Source organism: Crocodylus siamensis, chromosome 15 (genome assembly GCF_052110815.1).
Source record: "Crocodylus siamensis isolate JL-2025a chromosome 15, ASM5211081v1, whole genome shotgun sequence".
NCBI classification, from domain to species: Eukaryota; Metazoa; Chordata; order Crocodylia; family Crocodylidae; genus Crocodylus; species Crocodylus siamensis.
In genome coordinates, this window is record NC_143409.1 from 23,436,661 (window position 1) to 23,456,923 (window position 20,263).

A 20,263-nucleotide genomic window follows, 5' to 3' on the forward strand; every position below is an offset into this window, starting at 1 on the left:
TTACGATTTAGAACAAAAACAGCCACTGCTGTCTAATTCATTCTTCGAAGTCTTTGAAACCTTCTTTGAATCTATAGCCAAATGCTGCCCTTCCTTTCCATTGTGCCAGAACAGTTCACACTAAAGAAGTGGGCATTTTCAGGTACATAAGCATAACAGGGGGAATGTACGTTTACCCAAGTTTATCTGGAGGTGATGAACAGTGCTCCTCACAACACACAGTCATGCTCTCCTGCCCTTTCTTATGTGAAGGAATGTATGAAGCCTCCTCCCCAGGCTGCCCAAGCCCCATTTTTAAATAGATAAGTAAGCAGGCAAACAACATCTACTCTAAGTCTGCCACCATGGTGGGAAAGTTTGACTCCAGAGTGTTGAATTGTTTGTCTTGGGCACTCTGAGAAAGGTGTCCAGGAAAGGGAGGGAGGTCATGTACAGAGACATAAAAGTCTGCAAAGGAGCAGAGTAGGACAGTTCACTGGACACCAGGGAAACTGAGGGAACCTTACCTGAAAATGACCCTCACACTCATCCAAGTCAGGGTAACTTCCCATGTCTCTCATTAGCAGAGATCCTGGTTTTCTCCGATTAAAAAAAAAAAAAATCCTCAATTTTCAGATTAAAAAAGTAACCCCAAATCCATATTATTCCATGATTAAAATGAAATGCCACTAATATATAAATATATAATCCAATAATTTTACAATCCAATAATTTTACAATCCAAAAATTGGGGATTTTTTTTTAAATTGGAGAAAAACAGGATCACTGCTCATTAGGCACCAAAGGAAAGAACCCAGCTATTGTGTCACAATGTTCAAACACTATGTTAACAGCCACCAGTGGACGAACTTGGGTAGCCAAGTAGAGGATCTTTCCTAGAGAAAACAAATCACAAAAGCATGCAAACTGAGGATTTGGAATCCTTTTGCACCCCAGCACCATGCAGCATACACACTTTTATACAAGCATCCTCGTATACGTGGGGAAGAATTGGACAACCCCAAGCTGAGAAAGAAATCCTAGCTAGTTTTGTTACTGAAGACCAGGCAAAATATATAAAGAACAAAACTCCTGGTGGATCTAATTATACTGCAATCCTGGTATTTTGAGAACATCTCTGAGAAAAGACTATTCTCAAGGAGCACCTGTCTTTCCTCTGCAAAGAGCATCCAGAGGTGTAACATGGTATTTGTGATTCACAGACTGAGTGGGCGCGTCTGTGCCCCCTGTGCAGTCACTTAGTACTTGCTGAAGCAGGGGTCGTAGACTAGATGACTGTGCAGTCTTGGTGGTGCAGGGCCATCAGCACAAATTTTTAGATGCTCTGTTGCCATAGCTTGTCACTACAGTGACTTCACATCAGCATCATGGTTTGTGCCCACCGATGCTACATCACCATAGTGACAAACCACATCATCGTAGCTCGTCTTTATGGTGACATAGGGTCTTGTGTAGGTACAAGCCCAGTCACTTGGATTTGGTCTCAGCACTGTTTCCATTCCCAAAACAGAACAGAAAGTGTTATGTAACAAGATGTCCTTCCTTTTTCCTGAACTGTAGCTCCCCTGACAGATCCATCACCACAAATTCCACTGTAGGGACTCTAATCCTTCCCACTCTGTTACACATTGCAGGAACATAAACAAAGCTATGCCATTTTTTAATGGGATGGCTACATCACGGGGTTTACATAGCTGACTTTTATGCACACAGGCTGGCCAATGACTCATCAGCCAACATGGAGGACCATGTTATGACCAATGGCCTATTTCTCATCTGATTCTTGCCTGACCTGTGTGGTTGGGGTGGTGGGGGTGAGGTGGCATTTGGGGATCAAAACTCCTGATGCACTGTATACATGAGTTATACAAGCTTCTCCAGCTTATCAAGCTGCAGTCCCCAAGGAAGATTCCACTGTACAAGCAGAGATAACCTAACCTATTGCCACAATACCCATCCCCAGACTGAGAATCGTTGGAATGCAAAGCAAAACTAGATGATAGACTAATGGGGAATTAGGACAAAAACTTTTCCTCCACATCCAAGAACAGTTGCCATTAGAAGCGTGTTGTCCCCTTCTATAGTGGTTACAAGCTGTTGTTACAATCCGAGCCAGCCAAAGGCCTCACTTCCTCTGTGTAGCAGTGGTGGCAGTGCACTGAATTGAATAGGGATATTGTTATATGGAACAAACAAGCTCACAGTATTCACTGGCACCAGTGAATGTCTCCCTGTGCCCTTCTCATTGGTAGGCAATGTGATCTCTACTTTTGAGCTACCTCCTTGTTAACTTCTTGTTTTCTCTTCCTGTGTTTTTGTTGTCCTCAAACTGACAGAAGATTGACCAGAAGATTTGATGTGAAAAGGATCTACTTTCAATATTCTCCTGGTCTCCTCCTTTCTATACAGATTCCCTACCTCTAGATGGATTCAGATTACTTTGCAAGCCATTATGCAGGACTATCACAGGAACAAACACCATCACCAGTTGTCCACCTTTCCTTAGGTTTTCTATTCTATCTGGAGAAGTAACTTTTACTGTTGAATAGTAAGTCATGAATTGTTGTCAGACATCCAAAGGCTTTCCTATAGACAGTTCAACAGCGCAAGTAAAAACATGTGACTGAATTAGAAATTCAGGACATTGGAGTATGTTTTTTGCCACTTTGAAATTATTCTGACTTACTTCTTTCTCTGAGCCAGACTGTGCCTTGGACAGTGGCCCACTGCAGGCCATGAGTGGGAGAAAGAACATTCCTTCTCCGCTTCCAGGGTGGGCTATCTGGAGGTGGAGAGCGGGCATGGTACTAGTGGTGCTTTGGCTCCGAACCCTCCGAAGTGCAAGCCAGCAGATAAGGGGACAAGAGGTATTTTACTGTTAATATAGTCAATAACCTCCATGATATGGACTGAGGGGGGAGCAGATAGATAACTGTGGCTCCTTGAGCCACTGTATCTTCCCTAGGATGCTTCTGAGGTAGCACACCACTATGCTGCCTTCATGATGTCATTGTTGCATATGCTATTTCTGTAAAGACCTAACCACTACTGCAGCTGAAAGCCCCACTGTCCCTTCCAAAGGAAAGCCAAGAATTAGCTTAGTATGTTGTGACTGCATATGGAGAAACAAAAGAAGGCAAGAAATATCTAAATTTAAAGTGCTGGAAAATCCAACCTTTTATTTACTACATTTTGTGACTACATAAACGCTGAAACATTTTAACACTGAAAAGCATGATGACATCATCACTTGCTCTTTTTTTTTCCTTTTTTTCTTTTCTTTTTTTTCTTCTTTTTTTTTTTGCTTAGCAAACACAGCAGATGATATTGCACGGCATAAAGTGAGAACAGTAGCAAAGCTTAAAAAAGTAACTTAAATCTTAATGCAGTACAGGAGATACCCATAAACAAACCAGAATAATGCCTAGCGCATTACACTTGTAACTACACACAAAAATACAGAAGAAGCGCTTGACTAAGAGAGAGATTGAGGAAATATTAGCAATAAACTGTAATTAGGTACAATAATCACTTAGTCTGAAATGCGGATGCAATGTATAAACTACTACTGCTTTCTAACTGGCAAACTTAAAATGGCAGCGAAGTCATCTTCGTATCAAAATCTTCTCTTGGTTTTCATTTTTTTTCATTGCTATGGAAGAACTCCCTTTTGCTCTTGGAAGATTTCCCTACCTCTACTGATCTTATATCTGATGATTGTCTTTGGCGCCCTCTTTATGTTATGAACAATCAAGCTAACTTGAACATGGAAACTGGACTTGCGCTGAAAAATTAGTAAAGATCATAGGTACACTGAGCATGGAAAAGTAAAAGCATAGGGATATGGGGGAAAGGTTATTAAAGCAAACTGTTATTTGAAGGAGGTCTTCAAATTAATAAAGGTCATTTGTATAGTTTGAACTGGACAGTACACACAAGGGTTATGAAGACAACTACTGAAGCAAGTAAAAGACAATGCTTTAAACTTTATTTTCTTTTAATACTGTTGTTTGGTTCATACTGCAAAACTAAAATGATTCCACACTGATTATGCAATAAATGCAGAACATACCATGAAAAATCAAAATACTAAAAGCAGAAACAGAAAACATTTTTTCTAAATACAGTTCTGTCCAGTGTTTCATAGCTAATGTTGGATTAATAGACTAACAACTTTTTGTTTCCCCCCACTTGAAACATAATTCATTGCACGGCATTAGTTCATGTATTAAAAGCTGACAATTAACCAATGCTTACCAATAGACCATTTAATGATCCTGCATTTCAGAGCATTTATATTGCCCCATTTTCAATACTTGAAGTATAAAAAATGTATCTAGAAAGTGTAATTTTTGACCAAAAGCTCAAACCCTCCCTTTGTCATTCCCTCCCTGATCCCAGCAAACATCCCCAAAATGCAAACAACATAGACCTTGAGTTTAACTATTGTGCACAAAAAGAAAATATTTACATCAATCACAAATCATGTTGGTACACGACATTTAGTTGAAACAGAATCTAGCACTCAAGCAAAATAAAATACAAGTAACTGGCATCGTATTTTCTGTGCCATGACGCCATCATCAGCTCTGTAATTATCATTGTCATTACTTTGGGGATTTTAATTCAAAACTGATTTTTCCCTCTAAAGTCGTTCAGCATGATGCCAGATATAGGATCCACTCCAAGATACAGTACAGTGCATTCATGGGGTATGCACTTTCCTTCTATTTTGGTTCAGTCGGGTAATCAAATATTCTTGTATTGTCATAGCCAGGGGTTGAATACAGCCTGGGCAAATACAAAGCACAAGGCCTCCTAATTAATCAAGGCCCCTTGAGTTTCCTCTACAAAGTTAATAAGACTTACAATTGGGCTCTCCTCAGGGGTGACTGTCACCTTAAATATATTTACCAGATGTGATCTATCAAAGCACTTTGACCCCAAGTTTGGAAAGCACTTAATCATCTGCTTAAATTAGTCTTCATGCAGGAAAGCACTGTGCTTAACTTTAAATATGGGCTTAAGTGTTTTCCTGAATCAAGGCCTTGAGCACATGCTTAACTAGAAGGACCTGAGGAGTCTCCTTGACATTAATGAGACTACAGCTGTGCTTGAAGTTAAGTGCTTGCTTAAGGGCTTGACTGGACATATTTATTCTGCCAATTTTCTTGGAGAGAAAGGTGGAGGAAAATTCCTGCAACATGAAATATTGTCATGCCTAATGGCTGCTTGCTAGGACTGAAAAACTGTCCTGTTCTGCTTTAGTGTATGCACCCCATAACTGTGTCCAGCAGACCAGCTGCTTCTAACAGTACTCTCTCATGGCTCTATCTTACCCAGCTGAATTCAGTGTAACTTTTCCCATTGACCGCAAATGGAGCAGGAGCCAGCACCACTATATGATGAGTGATACCTCACCCTACAGCTTTCTTTATGCAGTAACCTTCCTCTGTCTTAACCTAAGCAGTTAAGGGATGAGGGGTGAGGTAGGGGGGCTTGGCAATGCCTGTATCATCATGTATTAAGAGCATTTCCAAATTCAAGTTAGCTTTTCTCTAAAGTTTTACATCCTCTACTTGCTATACCCGTGCGAATGGCAAATAAAAACAAACAAAAAAAAGTCAGTAAAGTCTCTCACAAATGCCAGTGCTTTTAAAACATTAAACAATGTTTAAATTCTTTGGATGTGCAGGTCTTACCCACAAAATAACCTTTCTAGAAAAAGACAAATAAATTAAATGAAAAACACACTAATAATGCCTTTCTGCTTTCTAAGTGACAAAAGTACTACCTTGAAACACTCATTTTGGCATGTACAAGTTTTTTGGGGGTGGGGGGGATAACCTGGCAGTGTTTGTAACACACATTGAAGTGCATGCTAAGACAAGTCTGAAGATACACCCTGCAGTCAAGAGAAGCACTCTCCTTCAGTTTATCTTAGCATCAAGAACAAAAAGATTGTAACATAAAGCTTTGGCCGTCTTGGAATCTACTATATACATTTTTTTCACTACATAGTCATAAATTAAAGCAGTGATTAAATAAGCGTATATAAAATGTAATTAAATTAAAAATCACAGCACATCATAGAAAAAAATAGGAACCCATTTATCACAGCAGAGAATACTTTTACCCTGTGGAAAAGAACATTGACTAGCAAACACAAAGCATCTCAATTTAAACAAAAGAAATGTAAGCCATTTTTCTCTTCCTTGCATTCTTTGCAAACAACAATCTTTATCCAGCCTCTGAAACAGTTCCAGGAATAAGGTCTTCCTTGAGTATAACAGAGCAGTTCTGCCAAAGGAAATGAAAAAAGAAACCCAAACCCAAACGATAAAAAAGAAACGTATAAACAAAACAACCCCTACAAAATAAATAAGAATTATAAAGCTTTTTTTTAAGTAACCTTAACAATTATCAAACTAGTAAGTTCTGCCTTATCACATAGACTCTCTATACAACATAACCCTAAGGATTTATTACTATGAGGTATTTGGAGGAATTGGTAAAAGAAATGCACGGCCTGTCTGAGTAGAGGGACTCAAGCTGCTTTCAGGGGGAAAGAAGAAGGAACCTTTGGTTTGTCAGCAAGAAAGTGGAAAAAAACATTTTCCTTTGGTATCAAAGAAAGTTTCATTGCATGGTTGCACGGCAAAAAGCACCACGGTGAAGAATTATTCCTTTTTTTCATTAGTGGCCTTTCTAACAGGCTGAGGTATTCAAAGAGTATAAGGTGAGAGATAAAGAGGTCAACAGCGGTTTAACACTTTGGTTCAAGCAAGGCACTCGTCCTATGAGTTTACAAAGTTTGCAACATGTTTGCCTAGAGCTTTATTATTATCATCATCATCATCATCATCATCAGAAGTAGCAGTCGTAGTAATAGTAGTATTTATAAGATTATTATCATTATTATTAAGAATGAAGACAAGTTTACACACTGAGTGAAGATTGAGGAAGGGGTAGGGGGTATTTAAAGAAAGAGTATGAGTTCCCTTTACAGACTAAGGCCGTGCATGAAAAATCTTTGGTATTCTTTGGTATCATCAATGTGATTAAAATCACCAATGGAAATCGAGTGAGGTAGCGTCTTTGGTTCACACTATAAATAGTAGATCTTTACACACTTTTTCTTTTTTTTTCTTTTTTTTAAATACGTGGAAGTAGCTATCCCTTACCTTTTGCTTCTTTGTCTTTAGCAAATAGTTACCAAATGTATTGTAAAGCTAACCACACCACAATAATAAACCAGGAGGCTAAGCAGTCTCAAAATTAGCCTCTGGGCCTTTGAATGCACCCTAAACACAGCTAGATAGAAAAGGGATAAGTGCTTTCTCTTTGTTTGCTAAATGCATAGTTTTCATCCTTATGTACAAAGGAGGAGGAGAAGAGAAGGAAGGGGAAGGATCACCTTTCCAGGGAAAATATGTCTTTTTTTTCTTTTTTTTCTTTTTTACAACTTAGGTGAAGAGAAGTGTCCTAAGACTCTTTGGTATAACAAGATCAGCAGTGTTTTCTTGCCCTCCAAGGACAGGCTGTCCACTTCGGGCAGAATGCCCACTGATGCAACGGCTCGATTCTGAAGTCCTTCTCAGGAACCAGCCCTATTCAGAGACATATTATGCACCTCTCTTTTACTCAGAGGAACACCTAACTCCACAAGTAGCTCCATTGACTTCAAGGGGGCCACTTGTTGAGCAAGATTCTTTTCAACATGAGAAAGCAGGACAACAGGTAGCTCACTGAAATCAATAGGGATTTTGTCACTGTCTTGAGAAGGAGCAGGCTCAAGCACTCAGGCAAAAAACCCCATTCTAGGTTTTTTTCACATTGGTTTCTGGTTTGATTTGCCTGAGTAAGGACATAGGATGAGGCCCTTGGATAGTAATATGGGAGCCAAAAAGTAGCAGTGTTATGGTGGTTTTCTGGAAAGTTAATAATGCATTTACAATGTGGATGGATTAAAATGTTCAACCTCTTTGCCACCCCTCTTTTGGGTCCTTCTGATAACTTTTGGATTCACTCCAAGAACTGAGTGCACGTTTCCAATGCCCACTAGTTTTTGATGAACTTTGACTGAAGCCCAGCCTCTTGGCATTTCCAAGCATTTTCCATTTTTTTTCTTCCTTTCCTGTTTCTTGTCAATCTTAGGTCCTAAACCAGTAGCTTGGTGGTACTCTGGTGGCCTAGTAGGAATTTAAAATTTGACAGGAAATGTTGGCTGAAACTCTGATGGCATTGAAGTCAATAGAAAGACTTCCACTGACTTCTATAGGGGCAGGATTTTGTCCTTTATGTAGAATTTTAAGTTTAATTTTAGAAATAGTGTTTACCTTCCTGGGTGACCATTGCTAAAGACAAGAAATGATAAGAATCAGGGTGCACCAAATAATCTACTGTCTATGCTTCAGTCAACGCAGAGGGCAGTACACTGAGAGGTAAAACAACTTGCTAATGAGGATGAAGAATTCCATACTTATTTTGCTTCATATTTAAAAAGGAAGTAAAGGAAAGCGTGTTTTCTGCATCTTTGAAGTATGATTAGTATATTGCTTATGGGAAGGGTGACTTTGCTCATAATGGCTTTTAAAAACAAAAGGTCTAAATATGCTTAAACAGACATATGAAAAACCACTTTTAGGCTGTAACTTGAGCATCAGTCTATGTGTGTAAATGTGTGTATATATCGCAGAGATCCTGAAATTGCATATTGGGTGCAAATATAATGCTGGTATGAAAGTTTTCTTTGGTTTAAGCAAATAGTTTCAAAAGACATTACAATGTACATACTAAAAATGCGGTAATGTACTCTGAATTTCCCTGCATTTTTAAATTCTCAAGTTTTAAATAAATAAGGCTTTCTTTCTAACCTATAAGCTACACAGTAGTGTGTTCCTAGAAAAAGCAAAATATTAGTTATTGTCCTTTATTACTACTACCTTAAAGAAATTGCATTGATAAGATAGCATAAATGTAAGTTTATATCTTCGTATTAGTGTTTCAACTTTAATTGTGTCTCACTGAGTATGGACATTTAAAAGAAAGCTTGCTAGAATTTCAGGTAAGCTAGCAACTCTAAAATATGAACAGACCACCTTTCAATAGACAATAGCATTGTCAGTTTTAAAAATGGGTTTAACATAGAAAAATGTTGAGAAATATTTGGTGCCAAACATCCTGTTCTTGTTTAACGTTGTTTTAATAAGGAGCTATTTAAGTTGCATTGTAAACACCTATTTGTAAATTAACTGTATAGCTTGAAACTTGACCAAACACTGTTGACTTAGAAAATAAATGGTGCTGCAAAGTTACTTAATTTCTTTGTCTTTAGCATTTTAATTGGATTTTATAACAAGAGTATAGTTTCTGCTACTGTTAACATATATTGGATTCTAGTTTACCTTCAATTTGTTTTAATATAGGTATTGAGATTACATATTTCTCATCCTAATAATGGGACATATACCTGCATTTGGTTAATTTGGAATTTAAGATACTGAGTAAATTTTGCTGCAGTAATCTGAAATACCAGTTAGAGAGCTAACAGGCACATGTTAATTTTTTTAAACCCCCCCTTTACATCAGAACTTTATATGCAGACTTTACACTGTTTTCTTTTGGATTTTATCATAGTATGAATGGAACAAATTAAACTTCTTCTAAAGTTCTGTTAGCAACAGAGTATTTAAATGCTTCTCAACTACTAATTTTAAACTATTTCATGCATTATCCTGGTTAACAGATGAGCAAGAAAGAATGTGCTAGAATAAAAACTTAAATAGATGCAAATAGAAAACATTGGACAACATCCTGTTCTCACTAAACTGCATGGGAATTTTGCTGTTGACTTCAATGGAACCAGAATTTGCCCCCCAAAATACCAGCAGTACTCTTCTGGAGCTGGCTCCACTGAACTTAACAAGAGATGTGCCATTATTTTAAATGGGAAAAGAATCTGGAAGCAAAAGAACATCCCAACTCAGGGCATGATTCATTTTCCAATGAAGTCAATAGATAAAAAGGCCATTGATGTCAACAAGGCAAAGTCTAAAAACTAGACCACATTGTGGTCTAAAAACTAGACCACATAGTTTTTAGATTAATCCATACTTCTTATTTTTGTGTACAAAATGCATCAAATTGAACTAACTATAATGTTTGAGGTCTAGATGGGAGAGCTGAGTTATTTTTACCTAGAACAGACTGGTAAGAAAAGATGGTCTTTTCATAGCATTCAATGAGATGAGCTTTCAGCAACATCAGCCAGGGACAGTGTAATACATGTGTGCATACATGGCAGATTTCACATTATTCTTACACACAGCTGTAACGGCTCTATTCTCTTTTTGCTGAAGCCAACACTAAAATGCTTCTTTGCTTTTATGGGAGCTGGAGCCCATTATTAGCATCTGTGCTATTACACTGGTATATACGGCTACAACTAACACTACATTCTTTCTTGCCAATTATGGAAACAAATATTAAAGTGGTTTAATAATTGCAAATAACAGTCTTGATTACAAGTTATGTGTTATACAGTTAGATTAGTTTATACCTATAACTCTACATAGTATTTTGTGTAAAAATAGCTTTGGAATATTAAAATCATTGCAATAAAATACCTGCAATATAATATTAAATGTGTTCTTTGGTAGCTAGTCGATTTTTTATGGATGGAATATTGTTTTACTTTTTAAATCTGAACATTCCTTAACAAACAAAGAGAATGCACTGGTTTAGGTATCATTCAAAATTTCTTTGCCTAGTTTGAACTTGTCTCCAGGTGTTGCACCAGGTAAGTTCAAACAATAAAACAGCAAAATCACACTACCATTCAAATGAATTCAGACGACTCCACGCTATTTTGGTCATGCTATAGCACAACAACCCCTTCAGAAGACCAGCCCTGACTGAGTCCCTAACCACTGGTGTGTACACAGTACGGATACACTATACACCTTCATGGCAATTTCTGTGGAAATGAAGAGCCATATCTGAAAAGATGTCCATTCAATGACAAGAAATCACTATGCTCCAAACCACTAAACAGCCACGTACGGTGAAAATGATCATGGATGAAGGTGTAAGAACAGTGGTTTCTTTCTTTTCGCTCTCTTTTTTGTTGTTGTTTCATTCCTTTTTCTCTCTTTTTTATTTATTTTTTTGCAAGTTGTCGTCCTACTAAAGTGTGTGTCTCAGAACAAAGTCATAATGCAGGTGAAATAAGTCTTTGGTTTCTTTGGACTTATAAATAACATTTTTTTCAAATAGTTCTAAGAATAAACCTGCTATCTTGAGGTCCTGGTCTTTATTTATTTATTTATTTTTAAAGCTTTTCCACCGAGGTTTAGTTTGTGGTTATTCCTTCATGCTTTGGTACAAGTGCTTGATGAAGATGATGAGTTGCCTGAATTGGAGCTGCCCTCATCTTGCCACTTATCCAGACTCCTCCTCCGTGCATTCATGAAAAAGTTGCTGACGGTGCTCAGCTCCAACCCTAGCTGCTGGGAAATGGTGATTTGTAATTCTTTGGATGGACGCTTATTTTCCTTGAATATTGCATGTAGAGTTCGACGCTGGACATCCGTGAAGACCAACCTAGGCTTTTTGGGTGTATTTCCTCTATCCTTCCCATGTTCTTGTTCTTTCCTTTTGCATGCTGCAATAAAACACAGTAGATTTTAGAATTTAGACAAAGGGAACATTTAAGAAGAGGATGCTATAATGCATGAAGCGAGAGAACTGGGAGAATCAGTCATTTAATCTCATATCTTCCAAATGTACAGGCAATATATAATGTGGTCAAGGCAAATCACCCTACATCCAGACACAGGCTGTGGACACACACTATGTTTGTAGAGCTTACAGAGATTGTTTTACTGCTACAAAAAGCTAGCATGCATATTTTCAGCCTGCCACAAAGATTGTGTACCTACCAGTAAAAATTCCAATTTAAAACAGGAACTTCTCTGCAGTGCTGTGCTATGTTTTGTAGTGCCACATGTAACCTGCGGACATTGTTTCCCTAGCACCTCCTCATACTTTGCTTTCCCCACCACCCGCCCAAGGGGGTGGGAGTGAGAGCAGTTGGCTCCCTGACAGTCTGCACTGCAGACAGCAGAGCTGCAGCCCAGCCAGGACTTGGGAGAGTAGCAGGACCCCACAGCTAACACCACAACAGCAGAGAGAGTTATTGTTGCTACAGAAAGGGCATGAAGAGTTGCTGCTCTTCCTTCAGTGGTGCTGCTGCTGCAATGGTAGGGAAGGGCAGGGGTGGATTACTCTTTAGTGGGCCCTAGGCAAACCAACTTGTGGGCCCCCAGCTGAAGATGACATTTTTATATTACTTTTTTTACTCAATAATTATAATAAGTAAAATAAACACAGCTGGACCCCTTCTTCACTTAGGGCCCTAGGCATGTGTCTAGTTTACCTATGTGTGAATCTGGTCCTGAGGAGAGGGGACAAGGAAAATGTTGCTCTGTGACCTGGGACCTGGTCCCAGAGCAGCTTCTATCAAATACAGATTGCCCAGTCTCTCTTCCCTATGTGACTAAGGCCATACTTGGACCTACTGCCACACACTTAGGGTGTTGTCAGATGTTACAATTCACACTCTAAGGAATGTTAGGCATCTTTAAAGTCAGATCATGCTGTGAGCAGTCAAACATTAAGGGTTAATACCCTCTCTGAAGTGCACAGCTCTGACTTGCAGCCTGAGGGCTGATGAGCAGGGGTGTAGCGAGGAGCTGCCCAGTCTAGACCCCAGCTGTCCTGCTCTCTGGTTCTCTGGCAGCTCACTGGCAGCTGCCAGCTCCCCCAAGGCTGCCCTGCTGCCTGGCTCTTTGGCTCTCCCACAGCTCCACCACAACTGCCAGCTTCCCTGTGGCTGCCCGACTCGTAAGACCTTTGCCAGTTTGGGCAGTACAATCCAGGAGGAAAGACCGTCCACATGGAGGGGGCACTGGGAGTGATACATCCTGGCATGCTGTAAGACCACAAATTGCTTGTACTGGCCTTGTGGAGCAGACTGATGTTACCTCAACACAACCAGCCTAACAACCAGAGATACTCCTGGCCCACACACCTGTAATTCGAGATGCTCGGAGCCCACTTAGCTTGTCTTTTCCTGGGTAGACACTCCCACCTAAAAAGTATGTAACATGTGGGGAAGGTAATATCTATCTAACAACAGTCTTTGTGATGTGTGAGTCTCTGCTGATGTGTAACTTGCACCTTTTTATGCCATCTCAGAGCTACTCATCATGGCAGATAAAATGGCACATGCCCCAACTTAATTAATTATTGCATCCATCTATTCATTGCATTTTTCACACCTCACTTCTCTCATCTTTTTGAAGGGTGAGTTACACTGATTTATATCCTCTTAAAATCCTTTATGTTTAGAAGCAGTGGACAAAATTCAAGAATGATGCATAAAGGCTGGAGTTGGGTGTAGGCTGTAGGTTGGAGTGCATGTGAGTCTACATGAGTCCCTAATTAAGTTTGAGGGGCTCTTGAGAGAGTCTAAATTGGTGTGCCATAGATAGTGGAGGCTAGTGAATATTACAGTAATTTAGTCTCCCTTAGAGTCATCTCTGAATTTGACCCAGAGAATCTCCCTGTTGGCATGAGACTGTCTTCGGGTATGTATTCTCTGGTGTGTTGGCTGGCACTTTTAAATGCCCCAGGGAGAGGGTTTTTGTCACTTCTCTTGGGGAACAGACCACAGATTGGTATGTCTCATTTTCAGGATATGAGTGGGCATTAATTGCATACTATAGCAGAATCTCATGCCAAAGGAGATAGGGCATTTAATACACAGTTCTCTTTAATGTTTTCTACTCCTACATTTAATCACTAGGAGGATCTTTACCTGTTTATAAGAGAAACCCAAGTCGTGAATAAACTTCGGGCTCCATCATATTTCAAAGATCTCTTTCTGGCATAGAATGGGCAGATTAGGCACCCCAGTGGCAGGGATTATCCCCATCCAGGATCTCACAGATTGAGATTGTGCCTAAGGGAATCTGGTGGGCTGCAGCTGCAGCCTGGGTAGTGCTCATGGTCCTCCTCTGGTAACACAGAGCTAATCTGGAACAGATCATTCAAATTGGACCTTTCTTCCCCTGTGCCACAGAGTCGTCTTTAAACGTATATTCCCTTGGAAGTGGTAAGGTCTGGGACACGCAACCAGACCATGAGCACAAACCACTTTCCCAGCTCCCACAAATCATACTAGAGAGCCCATGGTTTCTCATGCCCCTGTCAGGACAATCAGGAAGACAATCCTCGGGAGAAAGTTTCCCATCTTAGCACCTTCCAATGAACAGGTGGCCTGGCCCTGTCTACCAAAATAAGTCTAGGCCAGGGAAGGCAATGTTTTTTGGCCGGAGTGCCTAAAAAACCACCTCTACCTTAGAAGGTACTGGAGTGCCCGCATACCAGAAAAGCAAAATGGGGGTGGGGAGGGGGTACATGGCAGGACACACAGCATATTAGTATATTTAATAATCATAAATGTTGCCTTTGTTGTTCTGTACTCCTTTTTTGTTGAGCATGTTGCAATGAGAGATAGACAAAAAAGAGGCAAATAAGAGAAAGAGGAGAGAGAGAAAGGAAAAGGAGAGCAGAGAGAGAACCAGACGTACCACATACACACGCACATGCACACTCACATGCACACAGAGAACCATGTGCACAAACACAGAGAACCAGAACACACCCAGAACAGACAGATGCACACGAACATCCACAGCCAGACACGTGTGTGTGACACAGACACACAGAACCAGAGGCAGACAAACACACAGAACCAGATGCTGGGCTCGGAGTGGGTGGGAGTCTGGTGGGCTCAGCTGCTGCCAGCCACGAAGCCCAGGCTGCTCCCAGCAGGCAGCTGGGTGGGTGCAAGCCCTGCTGCAAGCAGACTGGGCTCTGTGGTTGGCAGCAGCTACCCAGAGCCTGAGCCAGTTGCAAACATCTGCTCCGGGCTCTGGCATCAGCTCCATACCGGCAGGTGCATGTGTGCCTCGGAGCAGATGGTGGGGATAGAGGCAGCATGGCCCTCCTGCTATCTGCTCTGAGGTCCACCTGCAGTCACTGCTGGCATGGAGCTGATGTCAGGGCTGTGAAGCCTGGCACAGCTGTTTGCAGCCTGCTTGCTGCCTGCTGCAGCTGTCCAGAGCCCAGGCTGGCTACAAACAGCTGCGCCAGGCTCCAGAGCCCAGTCGTCAGTTCTGTGCCAGCAACGGGGAAGAGGCTGGGGTTGCTCTACCTCAGGCCTCCCCCACCACTGTCAGCTCCGAGGCTCATGTGCACCCACTGGTATGGAGCTAATGATGCAGCCTGGAGCAGATGTTTGCAGCCTCCTGACTGCAACTGGCCCAGGCTCTGGGTAGCTACTGCCAAGCACGGAGCCCAGTCTGCTTGCAGCAGGGCTTGTAGCTGCCCAGCCGCCTGCTGGGAGCAGCCCGGGCTTCATGGCTGGCAGCAGCTGCCTAGAGCCCAGGCTGGTGGTGGTGTGCTGAGCAAAATGGCCTTGTGTGCCATGCTCAGTACATGTCCTGGGGGTTGCTGACCCCTGGTCTAGGCGGTACAGTGATGTTCTTGTAATTTTATCTCCTTGGATTTACTGTAATTTTCTACCGGGTAGAGAAGCTAGAGAAAAAGAGAAAAGATCTAATGAAGAAAATGATGCCTTTATTATTGTCTATTAAAACTAAGAAAACACTATCATTGAGGCATTTAAGCTTTGATAATGCCCATTAGTGATGGCCGTATAACTATGTAATATCCCTGTGAAGTGAGGTGGAAATTTACTGAGGTTTCAAGTTCACATTTTTTATCTTTCATTATTTGTTGTCAATCCATTTTCAGTAGCATCTTGTTATTGGAAGAGGGATAAAGAACTGAGAGAAAACAGGATTTTATTACAGTCTTGCAGGCCCAGATAATTATATATTTTGAACTATGTTTTGACACTAGGAACAATGGCCCAGTAAATCGCAGTTACAACATTTCTGTTTAATGTAATGTTTTCCTCTTACTTTCTTGGTGTGGTTTTATTCTCCATTCCTAAAGTGAATTTGTCACTTGTGAATGTGTTATATGGAAAGACATGGAGATTAGCCACTGGACAGACACAGGAGGCCAGTGTGAATGCAAGTTTATGTAGCACTATGCCTCCCTATTAATCATCTCTAAGTGCTAACCTAGAGCAACTTCCTCAAAAGTTAAAAATGGAAGTCTAGTCACTGCATCTGTCTAGTCCTCACTTGGGCCAAGGCTGGGGCCAGTTATGGTAATACTATATTTACCTGAATCCAAGACAAGGTTATTTTCCCCATTCACGGGGAGGGGGGGCACATCTTAGATTCAAGTACAAGATGAGATGGGGGCAGTGGCTGCAGCTCCAATTCCAAGCCCAAGCCCAGGATTGGCATCAGAGTTTCAGCTGCAGCTGCTGCTTCCCACCCCCACTTGTCCCTCACAGCCTCTCCCTCCCCACCACACCTTTGCCTCCTCTGTCTTCCCTCCTCATACTCCCTCCCTCCAACCCTTCCACTGCTTACTGTCCCATCACAGCTGCCAGGGGCCTTTCCCTGACCCTGACCCTGGCCCTGGCTCTGGCTCTGGAGTTGGGACCAGGGCTGCCACCACCACAACCGCTTTTCATGACCAGGCAGGGGCTGGAGGTCACGTCTACTCCATGCTTTTAGATGGAGATGGGGTTGTAATGGGAAGGTAAGCAGCAATGATGGGGTGGGGGGAAGCAGCATGGAGGAGAGGCAATAGGGCAAGGGCAGGTACTAGGGAACAGACTCTGGGAAGCAGGTAGTGGGGGGGACAGGTGCCAGGGGATGCAGGCATCATGGAGGAGGCAGGCACCAAGGGTGCAGACATGGGAGGGCACAAGTGGTGGGGGGCAGCTGGCAGAGAGGCAGGTGGCAGGGAGATGAAAGCACCACATGGGGTACAGCAGGGGGGACAAGTAGCAGAAGAAGGCAGGGGAGGCACAGACACTGGCGGGGGTCAGGCAAAAAGAGGGGCAACAGTTAGAGGGGGCAGGTGGCTAGGGGCCACTTGACTCCCCTACCACCTGCCCCCCCCCCACTTGTTTTGCTGCTGTTTTGTGGGGGAAGAATTTAAGACAAACTTCCAAATATTAGATTCTATACATGGAAAAGTATTAAAAAATTTATAATTTTTCAATATCTGGAATCTAATTCTTGGGAGGTAGTCTTATGACACATTGGCCAAATGAACTGAGATTCAGAAATTATGGGGGCGTTTTTTAGAGTTGTTTTGACCTAAAAGGTCTTGAAGAGCAATTTAAAGTTCAATCTGCCTTTCCTTTAGGATACTGGACCACATGTAGGCAATATATAGTGTTTTGCATGCAAGTAAACTCTTACTAGAATTATGTTAGTGAATCAATTGCCAGACAAAACATTTGTTTGCTGAGTTTATGTTGAAAAAATATATTAATAATTTATGAGCTAAAAATACCCTTACAAGAATGTTGCCTTATCTAGCAGAGACCATTATAAGGCAATCCATAAATTGAAAAACTGGAAGATCTAAACATTTGAATGAATGGAAATATATAATGAAAGCATCTAAAAAATCTTAACTCTCTAAAATAACTTCAAGTTTTACCCTTAACTCTGCCCTGTAGTGATGCCTTGATGAGAAAAAACAAATGTTGAAACAAAATGATCCATCCATAACAAACACTTTCATTCTCTCTGAATGCTTTAGTTTAACTTTCCATTGGTTGCACAAATGCCAGCCTTTGCACAGCCACACTTTCCACAGAATAATTTGTCATTCCTTACAAAATCCTGATTAGGCAAACAACATACTTCAGGCCATCACTCCACATTCTTTATTAAGAATCAACATGTCACCAGTTACACCAAGCAGTAAATACAAAGCTAGTTGAACTACACTTATAAACCCCCCAGGTCTAGATCATAAAACTACAGGACAGTATCCCAGAATCATAGGGATAAAAAGGAAACAGCTATGCATTGTGAAACTATCTTGTTTAGCTTGATGGCTTCATGATCCCTGTGTTGCAGTTCGTAATATTTAAGATTTCTAGGGGAGGGTTATTTAGGAAATGACCCAAGTTGGGAACATTTTATTCCAAGGATCCCCGCAGATGCACCTCAGTCCTGAGCTTCTCAAACACTAGCACTGCTTAAAAAACTGGGATCAAAGAAGTGGAAAGGATGGGGTAAAACAATGTAAAATACTTGTAATTTCTGATTAAGCAACAATCATCTGGCACTTTTCAAATTTTCAGATAATTTGCACCAGTTCAAGCAACTTAAGTCAAAAAGGAGCCTGGAAAGACAACTGAATTCTAATCTTAACTGTGCTGTTGCTACCAATGCTTCAGACATGAATTTTGTTATATTCTTTTTAACACAAAGTGCCCACTGTTGGCTCTTCCTCAGTGGAAGTGATAAAAAGTTAAAAATACTACTCTATTCTAGTTTGACTTAGGCTGGTTGTATAGTAGAGTGTCATACCTGCCAAGAAAACCAGTGCCCATAATAATTCAGATTTTATTAGCCTTCCACCACAGATCAGTGCTTGTCCAAGTGTCCAGGAAAAAAATCGGCTTTTTCAAATGGAAGGATCACGCAAAGTGTGAGGGACCAAGGAATATAGCATATTCTAGAACTAAGGAACTCACTGAAAACACCTGGCAGATTCCTCCTCTAACTTGAAATACCCTTTCTTAGGTGCTGCCACTGATCTTAACTGTGGTCGTAACATTAACAGACATTTATTCAGTGGCAGCACCCCAGGAAATTCATATTAAATGATATCATTCTTTCTCTTCTCACATTCTTAATATTTTATCTCTATTAAAAGGTGGTTGTACTGTATAGGACAGACAGTGCCTACTGAATGAGAAGCTGTTCACTGTCTTTATTTATCCTCGTTGTTGTTTTACATGTGCAGAACTGAGGCCTGCAGAGTTTAAGAAAAAAATTTCTGCTAGTTTTGGATGCCCCATTTGGATGCCCCATTTGAGTGCTTCAGACCTGGTTTTTAAGGCCATATCTACACTGCAAACCTCATGTGCCTGGCAGAGGTACCCTGCTCTATGCTCTTGAATCAGAATCAGCAGAACTATCTCTGTGCTGAGTGACAGTGACAATTAATCCATCCCCTGTACTTTACTTCATGGGAACTGTCTCCTGAACCAGAATGCATGTGGCATGTCTGAGGATGCCATGGCCAGGCCTGGTAAATCTGCAGCATATGCACAGCCTCAGAGCACAGAGCATTTCCATACCACTTTGTATATTCAAAAGGATACATCCTATTGACTTCACTTCTGGTTGTGAATGCTCAGCTCCTTGGCAAACAAGACAGCAGAATCTCAAGTCAAAAAGAGGTACAGTTTATTAGTGACACCAGTTTGGTTTAAATATTTTTTCCCAGAATCACATGGGAACTCTGTGGTAGAAGTAGAGACAGACTCCACTTCTCCAGGGACCATTCAAGTGCCTTAGTCATGAGACCATCTCTCCCTGTCCTGCAGTCCCCTGCCTTATTCAATAGACACCTTCCAACGTCTGCAACACAAGTGAGGTTGTCCTAGGGACAACAGCTTCCTTTACTTCACCCCCTTCCCAGGTACAGTCCATCTTGTGTAATAAAGGAGGCAAGAGCTCTATGGAAAAATAGTATGTGATTGTACAATTAAGAACTGTATTACATGCACATATACAAAGGGTCTGACTTAAGGTTGTGAGGGAAACTGTAATTCTGGCATTTCCAAACTTCTGACTGCTTGCCTTTTCCAGCTTACCATTCTTTCAGCATACCTTTGTGTTCATATAGATTCCTAGGCTTTTAAAAACAAGGAAAATCAAAACTGAGACATTCTGTCATGTGGCATTGTACTGGCTCCTTTCTGGTCCATCATCAGGGCTGGAACCCATAGCACACCTCTCTCCAATGTGACATAGCAGACTAGCAGACCACCTGATAGTAATACTAGTATGCCGTCCCAAGTGAAGCAGGATGAGATATACAGTTGCTAATGTATTTCACAGACATTGGCTGACAGCAAAGGAATTCTTCTCTTTAAAGGGCAAAAACTCTTCTGTTCAGCTCCCTTCTAGCCAGGTTCCTCCAGCTCATGTGCCTGCCAGTCTGTCCCAGTTTCAGTTTGGTCTTTCATCCTCCTACAGTTTTTCATCCTGATCTCCTCTTTCACAACTCCTTA

At 41.2% G+C, this 20,263-nt stretch overlaps 1 protein-coding gene across 1 annotated transcript in view; it reads right to left on the minus strand.

Moving 5' to 3' along the window:
* Positions 1 to 3,321: 3,321 nt before the first annotated feature.
* The window catches only part of ONECUT1 (one cut homeobox 1), a 33,711-nt gene continuing 16,769 nt past the window's right edge, over positions 3,322 to 20,263 (minus strand). The window contains exon 2 of the mRNA XM_090029461.1: positions 3,322 to 11,665. Within this exon, the coding sequence (XP_089885587.1) occupies positions 11,373 to 11,665 (293 nt within the window). The 3' untranslated portion in view covers positions 3,322 to 11,372. The remainder of the gene's footprint in view (positions 11,666 to 20,263) is intronic.